Here is a 17,337-nt window from a genome sequence, read left to right on the forward strand (position 1 = left end):
CACTTACTTTGCTGGAAAACAGGACTAGTTAAAATTCTTGCCCTTAATTGTGATGAGAAAAATCTTGAACTTTGTTTTCTGGTTTACAAACTTTCTTAACTGAAAGTGTGCTAGCATGGGTGTTTGTCATAGGTCTATTCCCCTTGCTCTATAAGCTTCACCTGTTAGAAGGATGGTAGGGTGTGGTAATAGATATCTGCTCTCTGACCCCTTAGCTGGGGGATCCAGCTGTAGTGGGGCCCATGCAGGAGTTTAGCTTCCTACTGGCGTTTTTTGCAGGCACGCTGAATATTGAATGCTGCCTGTGTTCTTATTCTGCTGCCTGCGAGTACTTCATGCAGGAGTACCTGGCAACCTGCTGAACCTTCTTAGAGAGCACCAGGGAGTTGACATTGCAGGGGCACAGGGAGACACGGGCAGTGATGCTGAGTGCAGATCTGCACCACGAGGGCATGCTCTCTCTGCTAGGCTGCTTGGTAAGTCTGGAGAGGAAAACTACCACAAGGTTGTGGCTTGTTTCCCTGCGTAGTTTTTTTAGATGAGGCTGATGAATTTGAACAGAATTCATAAATTCCAGAGTGGTTGCAATCATGTTTTCAAGAAGCTCATTCTTAACAAATAAATATATTGCTTAAGTTTACTCCTGAGTGATTTGCCTGAGCAACTTACTGCCAAGTAATTTGCCTCAGAAGTCATACTTCCTTCACCACCATGTATTTCAGATGCAGAGCGTCTTGTCCCAGGAGATCCATAATCTGTGGGAATTTGTAGTCACAAAAGCAAGAGCTGCACTTTTTCCTTTTGAATTCTTATTAGTATTTCCTTTTTAGAGATGCAAACGCTGCTTCAGAGATGTCTGCCTTGGGCCCTGTGTGCTCAACATGAGATTGACTGATTTCTTTGTGTAGATGATTGAGAATTTAATTATTGATAAAAATCAGAGCGGAAGAAATATATGATGTTGGATTATGCTACTTCTGTAAGATCAGTAAAGATGTTTTGCTTACTGATATAGGTAAACATTTGAAATACCATTGTTTTCTTTTAGAGTGGTGTATAACTGCAGGAAAATTATTTTTCCCTCACTTAGATGGGAGAGCAGCTCATTTGTGGTAGTATAGCACTGAAAATATACACATGGTTCATTCATATGCATAGGCAAATGCATGTATTTACAATTGTTGATGACACGGATTGATTTCTAATGCTGTATGCCTGGTGTGCCTGCTTTGTTTTCCTACTGTCTATTTTATGCATCTCAATAACAGGAAAATAAAAACTTTTGTTTTTTAAGTGATAACCAAAATTAACCAGTAGAAGAAAAAATGCCAAATTAATACATATAGGATACAAATAGATCAATTTATCAGATTCATAGTTAATTTTCCTTTCCTGGTCCTATTCTTTTATATTCTTTTAGCACCAATACCCAGACCATCCGGTTCGGGGAACAGTGTCAACCCTTCAGGGTTGTCAGGAGAAGGGACATTGTTAATCATGCTCATATGTTAAAGTTCCCTTGCGTATGGTGGGATTTCTTTTCTTGTTGCCAGTTTTTCTTGAAAGAAAAAAAAAAAGCCAAACCAACAAAACAAAAAATGAGTCCAAATTGCAGATAATAAATATTGAAGGTGCACTGATCAGTGCAATCAAGACAAATGTTGTTGTGCTTTATACACATAATTCACTAGCTTGTATTTATGTAGAGATGCTTCTTTATGTTTCTTTGTATCAATTCTCACCTGTTCTGCTTCATGTGAATGAATAAATGGTTAGCTAGGAAACTGTAATTAAGCAATTGGAAACTGGGTCCAGGATAAGGAATGGAATTTGTACTTATGAAAGAATAAGCAAATGGCAGAGAATATCCTTCACTGTATTTTGCTTGTTTGTTTTTACCTGTCACATTTTAAAACAGATTTTAGGACGTTGGGATTGGATGGGCTGGAAAATGTCTATTTTGGACTGCTTGCAAGGAAAATCTAATCAAATCAAATAATAATAACAAAAAAGATACAGGTGATTAGTTGATGGCACTCCTTAAGTAGCTTTGTCTGAACTTAAAACACTGTAAGTAATTACTTTTGCATTTAAGGTGTTATACATGACATTTGGAAAACAGTGCTACAAGACAATCTGAGAACAAATTAGATCAGAAGGAAGAAGGAGCTAAAGGGAAAGACTTTAATCTGCATTCATTATATATTCTTATATTCTGAGAAAATGACAGATGCCAAATGCGAGCCTTTATTCAAATAATGATTAAAGTATTCAGATCTCACCTACATACTAAGATGCACTGACCCAAATTTTATCCATCCAAGGGGCAAACCGTGTAGTTTGTGCAGCTGATGGAACCGCTCTGTTCCTACCCCCTGCTGTAATTGATTTGAACAAAGATCCATTGTTTATTTTTGTCACTTTTTTGTTTTGAAAAGTTCCTGTGTCTGCTGCTCATACCATGTTTTAAGATAAACAAGGCGATCCTTTTCATTTGTCTGTCTTTTTCTTCTTTGTAGCTATCTGCCAGGCCACCTGAACAAATCAACTGCTTCACAAGGTCCTCAAATAAACACATCTTTTAGTACAAGTAACTGAGGTTAACTGGACAGAGGCAAACGAAACTAATTCTTCTTCATTTTATCTTTTTTGTAGTTAATCTGCTGGATTCAAAAACAATTCAAGGGGAGCTGGGCTGGATCTCCTACCCATCACATGGGGTGAGTTCACTAGACTGTGAAATGGAAAAGTGCTGCTACAGACCAGTGTGCTATTTAACCATTGTTTCCTCTTCAGAGGGCACTGTGCAATAGCTGTGGTTCTTTGGAGCTTCAGAAATAGTCTGCTCTAAACTTGAAATATATTGTTTAGAAAGTTATGGAGCCTTTTCTCTAGAATATATATCATGCTGCATATAATCCCCACAAAGAGCCTCTTGGAGAAAGTGACAGCAAAAAGTGCACTGAACAACAATAACAAAAATCACACCTGTGTTTAAGCATCGTTCCTGTTCCTATTGCAATGCATATTTCTAAAAGATACCACAGAACCATTTCATAATAGTGCTTTGACAATTTTATCAGATGGAAATGATGGAAGGCTGAATAATAAGCATTTAAAGATACGGAAGTACTGGAGCAGGTCCAGAGAAGGGCAACGAGGCTCGTGAAGGGCTTGGAGAATCAGCCCTACGAGGAGAGGCTAAGGAAGCTGGGGCTGTTTAGTCTGAGGAAGAGGAGGCTGAGGGGAGACCTTATTGCCATCTTCCAGTACCTGAAAGGTTCTTACAGTGAGAGTGGGGCAGGTCTCTTCTCACTAGTGACAAGTGACAGGACAAGGGGAAATGGCCTCAAGTTGCGCCAGGGCAAGTTCAGGTTGGATATTAGGAAGAACTTCTTTACAGAAAGGGTGGTTAGGTACTGGAATGGGCTCCCCAGGGAGGTGGTTGAATCGCCATCCCTGGATGTGTTTAAGAGCCATTTGGATGTGGTACTCAGGGATATGATTTAGCAGAGGTTTTTTTAGAGATGGGGTACTGGTTAGGCTGCAGTTGGACTTGATGATCTTCAAGGTCTTTTCCAACCTGGGTAATTCTATGATTCTATGATTCTATGTGATATGAGTACTCATTTGTTAAAATCCGTGCTGAATTTTTCAGATACTGTTATTTATTAGTTAGAATCTTATCAAATATATGTTTAAATCATATTCTTGAGGTGTTCTTTTTGCTTACTGTATGGGAATTGTTGAGTCACGGCCTGAACCTCTGATTGGTCACCTGAGGCAAGCACTGGGTCAGCCCTGGGAACACAGGTGGAGGTAATTCAGCTGTGTGACTAGAAGCGGTGGAGCCTGGCTGCACCTCTTCTAGACCCCCATTTAAGGGCTGACTGCTACTGGGATGGTTTTCTTGTTGGAGATTCCTGCCTTTGGAGGTGTTTTGTTTTTTGTTTTTTTTTTGTGTGTGTGAGCCCAGTACTTTATCTTTTTTTTGCTGCACTGCAATAAGTGCTTAAGGTGCTTGCTGTGAGAGCAGGGCAAGTCTCTTCTCACTGGTGACAGAACAAGGGGAAACAGCCTCAAGTTACGCCAAGGTAAGTTTAAGTTGGATGTTAGGAAACACTTCTATACAGACAGGGTATTCAATAGGCTCCCCAGACAGGTGAGTCACAGTCCCTGGATGTGTTTAAGAGTCATTTGAATGGTGCTCAGAGATATGATTTAGCAGAGGGTTGTTAGAGTTAGGGTACTATGGTTAGGCTGCAGTTGGACTTGATGATCTTTGAGGTGTTTTCCAACCTGAGTAATTCTATGAATAATCTTTCTAGTTATACAACCTTTAAAATATTAGCCTAACCACACCACTCTGCTGATTGTGTATTTGTTGATTGTACGTTTACCTTGTATCCAGATTTAATGAAATTGTGCCTTCTGTATGGGTTAGTGCAGTCTTAAATCATCTGTGCTTTAATGTTTGCTAATGCTATTATTTTAAGACCACATTTTCCACCATTTTTTGCCAGCTTGAAATCAGTACGTAGCCGTCTGGTGGCATTGTTATTTGGTCACTCCTCAACTTACTGTGTTGCTGTGGAATGTATGTGCATTCTGGTGTGTAGGAAAAACCCATTATTCTTTCTTTCTACATTGCATAGTGCAGATATGAGACTCCCAAGTTCCTGCATTTGAACTCCTGACCAAAATACCCACCTGGTAGGCTGAAGCTTCCCTCACCCTTGGAAAAGGCTGTGCTTTATCTGAAAGACTGTGCTCCAAGACCTGCAGCTCTTTCTGCTCTATAGCTTGTCCAGCCCCGCACATGGTGGTGCTTTGGTTTCTTCCTTTTCTGCTATTCTTATTTCAGTTCTTTATCTTTAAATGACTCCTAGGAGCTTTTCTGTATCTTTCTGCCTATGTCTCCTGCCCTAAAAATAAACCTCTATCAGAGCATACTACTGCATGAAAGTCTTCTGGAAATATGGTTCCTATATTGTTTCCAGTTGTGATGAGGGTGGGAAGTTTCTAGCTATAAATCCATTGTCTTTCCAGACCAGTTGCTTTTTAAGTTCTCACTGTTGGCAGTTATTTACTCATTTGCACATCTGTAGGACTCTGAGCATCCACTGTTTGATTCTTCTGTCGCTTTGGGTAAGCTGTTACTTTGCTTGTATTGCTTTTACAGATATCAGTGATAATAGTACATCTGTACGTCTGCCTTACAGGATTCAGTTGTAAAATTAAAGTAGTGCCGCCTTGATATTAATTATTGTACAGGTGTCTAGCAGTGCTGAAGGACTGAGTCTTGGTGTACTGTCTGGGTTTATACATGGATCTCTCGCTGTGTCTCTGAACGAATTCTTCCATTCTCATGGGGAAGAGGGTTCAAGTTTCTTTCTAGTGGCTGTTCCTGCTGATTTTTCCCAACAAGAAACATTTATAAACAGGATGTCCAAGAGGGAACTCTCCAACAATTTCAGGCTCCACAGTTTATCAAACCTTTTTGTCTTTTTTTTTTTTTTTTTGAGCCTGTTTTTGTTTCTTACTCAGCTGCCCTGCCCTCCTGCGCTGTACTCTTCTGCTCTGTTCATCTTGCAGCTGTGCAGACCTACTGCTCTGTTCCCTGCAGCTGTGCCTCTCTTGCCTTGAATGCCTAAAGCAGTTGGTAGGGAATGAGGTATCTTGAGGGCTATAAGAAAAACAGATGTGCTGCATTAGCCCATCAGAAAGAGCCTCCAGATCTCTCAAAACAATTTTATTAGCCTCTGCAAGTTTGCGTCAGGTAAATCTAGCAAAACTTGTTCGTGTCCATCTGTGGATGCTGATCCTACTTACTGTAATGTCCACATACACTGAAGCCAAACTAAATAATGGATTTTTACTGTTGTCCTTAGAAGGTAGTGAAATTCCTTGTTAAAAATCACATAGTAAATTAATGTAAATCATGTATTGCGAGTGTTTTTGTAAAAGAACTAAGGCTCTAAGCTGTACCCTTCAAAGTACTGTGAAATTCTAAGATCACCTACTGAAACAGCAGTGTGAAGTATGAAAATACCAACATGTATTTTATTGAATATCCTATTCAAATATTTCTGTAAAATGGCGACAACTTGAGCGTCATATGAAAGAAGGATCTTTTCTTTTTACAGCCCATTATTTATAGTCAATTAATTAAACCTGGTAAATATGGCTGCATCTGTCTCTGAGCTAACTAAAATATGAACTTAAACTTCAGTGGAAAAACATTATAATAAAGATGTCACATCACACTGAAAGATTGCTGATAGCATAGTGGTGATTTACAGGGTAAAGCTAATAGAGCTACACTTGAGGCTGTGATTCACAAATGAGTGTACTGGTGCCATGCCAATTCTTCTTCAGTGTGCAGCAGCATTCTCATCTGAAGTCATCAATGTCAATGTACGGAGGAGTGTGACTTACAGAAATTGTATAAAAATAATTTATCTGAAGTGTTTAATAAGCCCGTTAGAAGGCTAGTTGTTTTATTAGATCTTTACATGATATTGATTCATTTCTGGCAAAATGATCCAAACTGGTTGGTTGTCATTTTCAGCATTCAATGGCTATTCTTTCTTCTTTTAAGTCTGACTTGGGCATATATAATAATAGCTTCCCAGAAATTCCTGAATATTCATGTTAAGATTTATAGCTCATTTGTATTCAACGATTTGTGTCCCACATAAGAACCCTCTGGCGGCAGTGTTTTAGACTATGGTTAGTAATATCACCCCATAAGAATGTGATCTCTCCTTGAATCATCTCATGCAGCCACAGCCTTGGCGTCAGGAACACTGATCTGGTCAAGCTCATTAAGATTTCTTAAGTACAAAACACCGTCCTGTCCAGATAGCAAGGCAACTGAATTAAAAATATAATGGTTGGTTTTGCTGATGTTTGAGCTTGATTGGCAGCAGCCACAAGGCCTGTATCCTCTGCTACCATCTTCAGCACCTGCCTAGGCAACCTTTTTGTAATGCCAATCAGTCAAACACCAGCTCGGTTTCTATAGGTTTCATTAAAGGGGAAAGAAAGAAGAGCTACTTAGTCTGTGCAGAGTATATTATTGATATGCTGATTAAGCATAAAGAAAGTGATCATTAACTGCAATTCACGTAAATTACAGCAGCACAGATGTGGGGGTTGGGAGGATGAAAAAGCAAGTCACTTTAATAATGTACAATAGACATGTGATGGATAATTCATACAGGACAAAAAGAGTAGAGTCTAAATCCTATTCTGCATATTCATGTGAGTAGTTGTATTGGTTTCAGCCTGTTTTTTTTTCTTCTAGTAAGAAAGATGTTTCTAATTTGAAACATTTCTAAATTGAAACATTGAACTAATTTAGTTCTGTGTTCTTTGGGAAGTTTGGAAAATTATCTCTGTCATAACAACAGTGCATTGTTTTACAGTCACCCAAGTTCTGACATGATCTTTACATGTTTCTTGCACATACTGATAGACTTGATAGTTCTTGGGTCCTCTTCTGGGTAGTTGGTTGAAAAGTAAAAGAAGAAATCCTGTTTATCTTGCTTTTGCTTGCAACTAGAGAAAAGAAATGTTCTGGTGTTTGTTATAATGTAATTGATAATGGTTTAAAAAACAAAACAAACCCCCGTTAATCCCAATTGCTGTCCTGTATACAAACAGTAAATTGTGGGCAAAACTAAAAAATACTGGTTGGGAAGCAGAGCTATAGCCTTTGATTTTGGGGGATTTTTTTTTTAGGTCCCAAAGTTGGTTTTTTTTTGGACCCATCTGACATGAGAGCTAGGCATATTCATCACTGTGAACTCTGGGGTGCATACTTCAGCTGCTGTCTGTACATTGAAGTGCTTTCAAAATCTGTTGCGAATAATTCATGTTTTCTCAGTGCTCACTCTCATAATTATTTGGACGAGGCAAGTTGTTGCTCTCAATAATGGAAACTTTATTAAGTATTAGCGGAGAAGCGGATAACGTTCCCTGTTTCTATAATAATAGTTTGTGTTGTGTGAGGAAGGCCAGAACATGCATTATGGGGATTGATTGAGAGTTTTTCCATGAACCAAAATTGGGTTAGAATCAAAATTCTTGAGTACAAATGAGGAAAACATCTCCTTTCTTATATTTCAAAAGCCTGAGAGTAGTTTGTCGTGTTAGACTTTGCCTGCCCACAAAAGTGAGTCTTAGAGGCTGCATTTGTTCTGGTTGCAGTAATCTGCTAACATGTGGCACTGTAAAATCTTTTGGACTTTGTGTAATGTCATGGATGCTGTGACTAAAGAACAGTCTGAATAAATAAGCACTTGGGTACTGCTTGTGACTAGATGAAGTAGAGAAGAATTTGGGCATAATGATGTTTTGACTGTGATTAAGGTATGCTCAGATAAACTGCATTCAGTAGTCAGTTATTTTGGCCGTTGGGGACGGAAAGTTTTCTGTTTATATGACAGAAATTTTCAAGATTAAGTATTTCCATGAGTCCTGGAAATAATGTGGCTTGTTTTCCTGCAGCTTTATGCCCTGCGGTTAATTGTGTCCCCATGATTGAAGGTTTTCTTGCAGTGGGTCCTTAATACCATTGGGTTTCCTGGTACAATGCTGCAGCCTACCCATCAGCTTGGACATGCAGAAAGTTTCTCTGACCTTACAAAGTCCTTCATTTGCACGCCACAGCAGATTTAAGGACAGCTTAACCTTCAGTTGGATTTGAAACTAGCCAGCAAATGCAGAAATTTATGAGCATAACCTAAATTTGGTTTTAATGCTGATCGACATCTTTGTATTTTTCTTTTGTCTGAGATGTGAATCTTATCTTGTCAGCTTCTAATTGATACTGTATTTTAAGTGGAGGATGTTACCAAACTTACCAGATGGTTGTGAAAATGTTTCAGTGTGAAACAAACGATATCAAACAATTGGTATGAGACAGAAGATTGAAACTGAAAAATAGTCATATAGAATAAAAAACCAAAGTGCTTGTTTTTCAAAATGAAAGCAGGCATGTTATTCTATTACATTTTCCCTACTCATTAGCAGTGGTATTTCCTTAGTACTTCTGTTAACATTCCGTTGCAAACAGGGTTTATACATGTTTTGCCCGAGGTCTGGTCTCCTTACAGCTTTATGTATTTCCTACTGTCACTCTGCCTTTCAGAACTTGTGTATCAGGTCTGAAATTTAAGCAGACTATTTTGATGATTGAAAGTCAAACTAACCACAGGGGATTCTGTTTCTGTGAATCGTGGACTTTGTTTCATTTTGCTCTGAAAAGCTGATTGGGAAAAATAAATGCTTTCAGTTAATAGGCACTGATTTTTATTTTTATTTTTTTAACTGAAATATGTGCTTTTAGAGCACATGGACAATATGTTCCTTTCATTTTATTCTCCTTCAAAATAATGTGTATTAAGAAATGATCGCTTGTACTGGAGTTTTCATAAACTCTTCCTTACACCTCCTATTTTCTGTAGTCAAACATGTTCTTTCTCCTTTGTAGATGTTCTGGTTTTCTTTTCTTATCAGAATAAAACTGCTTAAATATATATTCATAAATACAATGTGAACGATCTTGCTTTTCAGAGAGGCATTTAAAAGTCTTCCTGTTTTGAACTAAAAAACTATAAATTCTGATTTGGAGCCTACCTCTGTCTGTGGATGCTTCCTTTACACTCAGTCTGAACATGTGAGAGGGGGTATTGGTGCTGTGTTTTTTTTCCCCTTTCTTACAGTAATTAATGTTAGTGATTTAAAGCTACGAGAGATGCAAGATGATTACTTTCATTATATGAGTGTTGTTAAACTGGTGCCACATTTATTACTCATGCTTTCTGAATATAATGTGAACATTTTGATGCCTACAGAAACAGTACACTAGTGTTATCAATATGTATTTTGGCTGCATTTTAGCTTGCTTTGACTTCTGTTTGATTTGTGCTCTATCTTCAGCTGGTTTCATTAAGAATGCATTTAAAAGGGGAGCTTTAATGCAAAAATATAGGTGGAACTGGCTGAAAAAATGAGGGAAACACTTTTAAAAAGCTTGAGATCCCAATGTTAGCTCGAAATTATGACTTCTGTACAGTCAGTTGTTTGTCCTCGTTACAAAAGAAATGCTGCTTTAAAAATATAGTGCACAGAATATCCTTTAGATGTGTTGATTTGATAACTGCATCCTCTAGTCCAGTCACTTGAAAAATCCACTGTGATCATAACAATTCTGTGCTTCAGCACATTTAAAAATGCTTTTAACCTGGTATCAAGTTAAATGTGTGCTAATTTCTGTTAGCATTAATGTAGATTTCATGATGTGATACCATTAAGGGAGAGGGAAGCTTTTTTGTGTGTGTATGCTATCTTTTGAAATTGGGTTTTGTTTTATATATATATATATATGTGTGTGTGTGTATATATATTTTACCATTTCCCTTCAAATTAGGATGGCATTTTTCTTTTTAAAATAGAAACAACCCCCAAAATTGAAATGTGCAGTAAGTGCAAATGCTGTTCTATTCTTATAGGTGATAATTACTGAGGAGAAAACCCCACATATTTGCTTCATCACTCATCTTACCGATGGCTGCTGAAGTTTCGGCATCAGTTTTCTGTGGTGCCAAATTGAAAGGAAAAAAGAAAGGAATAAAGCAGGTTTTGACTTCTGTTCCAAAACTTAAATAAAGATCTCACTTGAACTGGGAGCTGCAGATCCTCCAGCTCCCCCTTTTTAGCATTCCAAGCTCAGAACCGGCGTTACTCCCCTTGTGGGCAGCGTTATTTCTGTCGGCCCCGACGGCATAAACGGGCCACATGTGAGCAGCTCTCTGACGGCCTGATCACCGTTAGCGATTTTTCCCTTTTTGTTTTGCTTGGATGTACTTGCCTAAAGCAGAGCGCGTTAATTATCACGGAACGCCGCGCTGTTTATCAGCGCAGTTGATTTTTAAGACCGTGCTTTCGCTTTCTCAGACCGATACTCCAAAGAGCAGCCGCTGCCTCCACGGCGCAGCCACCTGAGGCGGGTTAGCAGCCCCAGACGCCCCTCGGCTCGGCAGGCGGCGCTGTCTGGTGCGGCGCGGCCCCGGCGGTGTCTGCGGTACTGCCCTTCGTATTCACTCAGGGCAGGACGAGAGGGCTATGTGGCAGCGCTTGCAGTAGTCGAGAGGCTTTGGAGCAGAAGCTGTTTGTGATGGAACGCGTGTCACGTCCTCGCGTTCTGCTTTTCATCCGCGGTTGAGCTCTGTGAAGGGTACACCGGGGTTAAGGGCTTTTTGAACTGTGTGTAGATAGGATCTTATGCATAATGTGGTGATGAAATGCGTGAGTTCTACACGATGAGTTCTGGTCCTTTTGTTTGAGCGTTAGTTTTCCCTTCCTACCTTGATGTCTCTCACACCAGAACTGTGTTTTCAGCTGCAGAAGCCATACAGCATAATTAAGACGTGCGAGCTGTCTGCTGGCACGTGCCTGTGTGAGCTGCTGTGTGCTTTGTGTGCTATGGCGCTGGGCAACGACAAACGGTCAGTATTGCCCTTCCACAGGGGGCTGATGCCTGATTTTTAGGCTGCAGGCAGCAGAATGGTGCAATTCAGGGTTACTTTTCCCTTGAAATCTTCTGCTAAGCTTTCATATTGAAATCTGTCTCAGTTTTGGAGGTGTTAATTGTTAGAAATCAGGAACTGTTACTTGGTAGTTTCAAGGAGGCTCTTTAGCCCTGCTGGACCATTGTTAATGTTACTGCCAGCATCAGCTTTGGCTTTGTGTAGTGAACTCCATTGAAGCCTCTGGTGAAGATACCACAGACCCTGCGTACAGCTGGTCCCAGTACTGCTCTGTCTTGGTGTGGAAACAACTCTGCCTGATGCTTGTCTGCAGTTTTCAAGACACAGTTTGTAGCCATTTTCTCTTCTTACACCATCTGCCACTGCTGAGGAGAGCTTTGCTGTGTTTCAAGACGCTGCAGTCTGCAGTTACATCATCGTATAGCTTTTCTCTTTACGAGACTGAACAAGTCCCTCTTCCTCACCTCTTGTATTTTGTCCCCTAACTCTCTTGAGTATTAGTCATCATACCATGCTTGTCTGTACAGTACCTTTCTTATCTGGAAGAGATGAGGATTTGAAATGTCCCTGTGAGGATAGCAGAGAAAATGTAAAAATGGTATGAAGTAGGACATAGGTATCTTGTCTGTGTGCACATTAGGTGTCTAATCTAGAAGCAATTCACGAGCTATTGCTGGTATTTTTCATACCCTTTTCCACCCAGATAACTGACGAGAAATTGGATCTGGACAAGTTAAGATTTCTTAGGAAGAAAAGGTGACAGCATGCTGTAACTTAAGTCTCCAAAGCTCCTAGAAATGAAAAGTCTTGCCTATACTAGTTTGTTTTTCAAAACCTCTTGTAAGGAGATTTTTGTCTAGAATCTGTATGTTTTCTAAGGCTTTTATTTTTCAGTTTCATTTTTTCCACAATAGCCAATAACTTTAAGCTTGCATTTTCTGCCCAAAAGGGAGATTTTACTTGTTTATGATTGAGTGGCAGGAGCTTTTTTTATGGACCATACCTTTTTTATTCGAGTGGTTATTGTTTGTTTGTTTAAAAAAACAAATGCACGTTTTCTAAGGGTGTACAAGGCTTGGAAAAAAAAAGAGAGGTGAGGTAATCATGGAAGCTAAACTGAAATGAAAGTGATAACTCTGGGTAGAATGACATTAAACAGTCATAGCACATATAGAGAGAGGTGTTAGTTGTGAGGGCGAGTGAAGAATCTAGACTAGAATCTGTAGCAAGCAGCTCACATTTAAACTGCATTGCTGCCTTCTATCTGAGAGATGTGGAGATTCTTCCTCATGTGACAGTAGGGAATAAAGATGCCACTAAAACCTTTGGCTTCTGCTGAAGGGAGAGAGTTTGGGCTAACTCCTAGCATCCCCGTGACTCTGACTCGCTCCTTCATACTGCAGTGACGTTTGTGCCTGTTGACTTTTCAGAGTATTGCCTTTATAAACGTCTGTGTAAATATTTGCTACGAGTTCAAATAAACAGGATTCTTGCTTTTCCGCTTTTTGCAGAATGCGAAACTAAAATCCCAACCAGAACTTCAGAAGTTAATTTTCTTGGTGGCTGTGTAGTTTCATCCATAATGTGCAGCACATTCCATCAAACTTACGAGATGTGTAACCTGGCAAAGCAAACACTGCTACTGGAACTTGAGCGTTTATATTCTCTGATATCCTTGTGTTACCTGTTTAACTTTCGCTAATACTTTTGTGACACTTTATTAATAAATGTAACGTGTCCATGACAGTAATTTAATTTTACTCTGAAACCTGGTAATAAATGTTTGAACTGTAGAGCATTTATGTAGAAGTGTTTTAGCCTGAAGAAATGTTTAGAGGAGAAGCTGAGCCGTGCTTCTCCCGCTGGCGCTATAATTTAGCAGTGTATATTCAGAAGTAAATGGTTTTCAGATTAGAACATCCTCTTACAATGAAACCATCCGGAGGCATGAACATTAAAAAGATCGGTAGAACAGTACTGCCTAGATGAAGGACAGATGGGTGGTGAAGTAGTCAGCGCACAAAATGAACATGCTGCCCTCGTGGAAGCTTAACTGCATGCCTGGTTTGGCAGGACCATATGACTTCTGCATGATTTTGTCTTGTAGACTGGGAATTGACCCATGCAACAGAAAAGGAGATAGTGGCTTTAAAAAGGCAGGGAGTATGGAATTATGTAGGCCAACCACTGTTCCTGAATCTTGGTATGAACCAGTTACTGAGTTTCAGTGCTGCTGACTCTTCCATTCACATACTGTTTATGAGAAAGTTGTGAATCATCTTTCTCATGCTGTAGCAGAAGTTGCATTGTGGACTACCCTACTTCTGAGTCCCTGAGGAGTTTGTGGTTTTTAAAGCATCAATGAATAAAATGGAAGTGGAAACTGAGAGAATTCTGGAAATAAAACATAAATGGAAGTGTTGGTGTTCCTAAGATTTTTAGGGAAATTGTGATACGTGGTATGCTTAAACTTGAAAATTCAGTTGCATATGATTGTACTAGTGCAGTGTCTTGATTTAGAAGGTGGAGGGCAGCATTGAACTCATAGAGCTAACTTGTTAAAGCACTTATTATTAGAGATGCAAATTGAAACATCTGCAATTCATATTTATGTTGAAGAGTGGTGACTTTGAGGACTGAGCAAAGAAGATGTGGTTTAACTTGACTAGGAGTGGTGTTTTAATGAGTAGAATGGCAGATCTCCATGCAGGCAGTGAAAAAGAGTACACTTCTGTTATTAAGCATATAATCTGTGAAAATTTATGCCTTTTCAAAAACTCAGGGAACTCAACAGAAGGGTAAGGAAGCATCTGAACTGAAGGTATGCCCTCAGATTCTTTTGCAGTGACTTATATGCAGCCGTTTGCATTGTTATGTCTACCATTGTATTCTATGCTACATGTATTTCATTATTTCTGGCATGTTTGGAAGTGACTTTTTAAAAAAACCATATGCATTTTAACTGGTGCATGTTAGAGTTATTTACAAACACTGGTCAAATGTGATGTGTGTTTGTTTAACCTAGTTTACTAGCTGAGTTAAAGGCAGAACTATGACCAAATATAAACGTGCTTTGGCATGGCCACTTGCAATGTGTCTTATAGAAATCAAATTCATTTAGTAAGAAGGACACTGTTTTTTGGTTTTTTCTTTTTTTCTTTTTTTTTTTTTTTCTTTTTTTTTTCCAAATTAGTTGTGCCTTGTTTGGAAAACTGATTTAAATATACAGAGTCAAATCTTCTTTTTGCATTCTTTTGTAACTCACATTTTGAGTTAAAGCCTTATATGTCATTTTCTTTTTTATTTGCTTGCTCAGTTTCCATAAAATGTACTTATCCAGTAAGGACCAAGAAAACAGAAAAACAGTCTACTTACAGTTTCTATTCCTTTTAATTAAAAAAGCAAAACAAAAATGGGGAGGAAAGACAAAACTGCAAGTGATAGCATTCCATTCAGTTGTTTGCTCTTAAGCTTCCCTGTTCTTCCATTACAAAAACAAACAGACAATTTTTCTCTTAATATTTCTTGTCAGCAAGAGTTTTTATCTGTCTGCTTTGCTGTCTTGTGACATGTGTCCACGTTTTATCTGTAGTGTGGGAGCAGTTTGAGGAATACAGTTGAATGCCAGGCCTGCAGTCCCTTGACGTCCCCATGGGGACAATGTAGAGGTTTTCTCTAGCATTCTGTGGACTGGAAGAAGAATTTTAGTGATATTGTCCAATTCCTTAGCCATCCTGTCAAGGTACAAACATTTTTGAGTTGATTTGGTGACAACTTTCTGTCAAAGCTTTACCTGACTTGAAATCATCTTAGAAGGCCTTGTAGAATGTTGTCAATGCAGGGATGTTAGCTGAATGTGGTGCTACTTGTGCATCTCTGCAACACAGGCATGTGTATGCAGATGCACATTTATGTATGATATATGGCTAAAAACAATAGAAAATGTATAATAGTAATAAAAGAAAGACTAATTACACAGTTATTGTGTTATAATTGAATCACATTTAGCTTGATCTATCAAGAAAATGGCAGTTCTCATACAATATCTATTTTTTTTCTCATCCAACCCTAATAACTTGTGAAGACTGTTCCTGTTTTCAGACACATTTGATGAAGTTTAGGTGGACATATATCTGATATATTTTGCTCCTATGTATGTCATGTGAGAAGGACTTGTTTTGAGCAGTCCTACTTAAGCTATACTGTACTTTATTAACCATTTCATTGTCTACACAAAGGATAGACATTGCACATGTCCTACTCTGGAAAAGCCTTTTAATAAAGCTCTGCATCTCTAAACATAGTTGGGTGAGCACCAGATTTAAAGAATATAATAACGCGTAAGGTCAGGATTTCTAATTCTTCATATGTGTAGAAACTGCTTATTTTAGTAAACTTCCCTTCTTCTCTGGGTTTTGAGGTGTGGTATGTAAAGGGCAATGGCAAGTGATAGATAACATTCTACACAATTCGTACATCACACTGCTTGAAATTGTGGTACTTGACTTGAATTTTAAAAGCTTTAGAAGCATGTGTATGCTTGAAAGTCATTTCTTAGATTCCTAGCAATTTAAATCCTTCTAAGAATCTCAGGCATGTGATTCTGCTTTTCAGAGAGAAGCACTTCAGCGATATTCATACATTTTTACTATGTTTCACTGAAACGTAATTCGGCATCCTAGTCAAACAAAAACTGTCTTAAACCCTTCACTGGGTATTAACAACATTTGAAAGTTACACACAAACAACTTCTGCAGTATCTGATACAGAAGAAAGCCATACAGGAGTAACATTTTGGAAGTTGTGGTGGAAAGTGCCCAGAGGCTTCTTGGTATATTATATACCTAGCAGAAGACTTTTCAGTTTAAAGATGATAAGATTATGTTAGGCGGTCCAAGCTCCATGGCTTCACAAGGAACATTAGAACCATTTGGACAGCTGACATAGTTAACTTCCTATCTGTATGATTTTGACAATATGGAATAGTTGAACAGGTCTACATAGAAAAATGAACGAGGAATAGTGAAAAGGATGTTTTGAATAGCGACCCAGATAAATTGCCTGAACTTGGTTCTTAGTATGTGACAGAATGGCTTTTATTGTATCAAGTCCATCACACCGGACAAAGTTCAGGCTGCATAGTGCCCTGGGGTTTGTAGTGCATTGGTTGAAGTTGTTAACCCACCTGTGAATCCATTTTACTCACAGAAGTTGGGTTGGATTTACATTGTAACTGAGAGTAAAATACAGCTAGTGCAAGTAATGTGCCTCCACTAGTCATAGAATCATGGAGTGGTTTGGGCTAGAAGGGGCCCTTAATGTCATCTTGTTCCAACCTCCCTGCTATAGGCAGGGACACCACCCTCTAAACATGGTTGCTCGAAGCCCCCTGGTTGCTCCAGCCTGGTCTAGAATTCCTCCGCGGAGGGGGCATCCACAACCTCTCTGGGCAACCTGTTCCAGTTTCTCACCACCTTCACAATAAAGGATTTTTTTCTACTATCTAGTCTAAATCTTCCCTCTTCCAGTTTAAAGCCATTTCCCCTTCTCATGTCACTAATCCTTCTCGTATTGAGGGCTCCAGAACTGGATGCAGTACTCCAGGTGGGGTCTCCTGAGAGCAGAGGGGCAGAATTACCTTCCTTGACCTGCTGGTCATGCTTCTCTTGATGCAACACAGTGTATGGTTGGCATTCTGGGTTGCAAGTGCACATTGCCAGCTCATGTTGAATCTTTCATCAGCTGACAACCCTCAAATCCTTCTCAGGGCTGCTCTCAA

The 17,337-nt window shown here is 39.1% G+C and overlaps 1 protein-coding gene across 3 annotated transcripts in view; it reads left to right on the forward strand.

The window, feature by feature from the left end:
* EPHA3 (EPH receptor A3) overlaps nt 1–17,337 on the forward strand; it is a 216,222-nt gene that overhangs the window by 13,590 nt on the left and 185,295 nt on the right. For 2 of the 3 annotated variants that reach the window (XM_072346829.1, XM_072346837.1), the window contains exon 2: nt 2,656–2,720. In XM_072346829.1, the coding sequence (XP_072202930.1) occupies nt 2,656–2,720 (65 nt within the window). Of the gene's footprint in view, nt 1–2,655; nt 2,721–3,984; nt 4,095–17,337 lie in introns of those variants that run through there. The other variant, XM_072346843.1, reaches the window with a different exon arrangement.

The sequence above is a fragment of the Excalfactoria chinensis genome, chromosome 1 (genome assembly GCF_039878825.1).
Source record: "Excalfactoria chinensis isolate bCotChi1 chromosome 1, bCotChi1.hap2, whole genome shotgun sequence".
NCBI classification, from domain to species: domain Eukaryota; kingdom Metazoa; phylum Chordata; class Aves; order Galliformes; family Phasianidae; genus Excalfactoria; species Excalfactoria chinensis.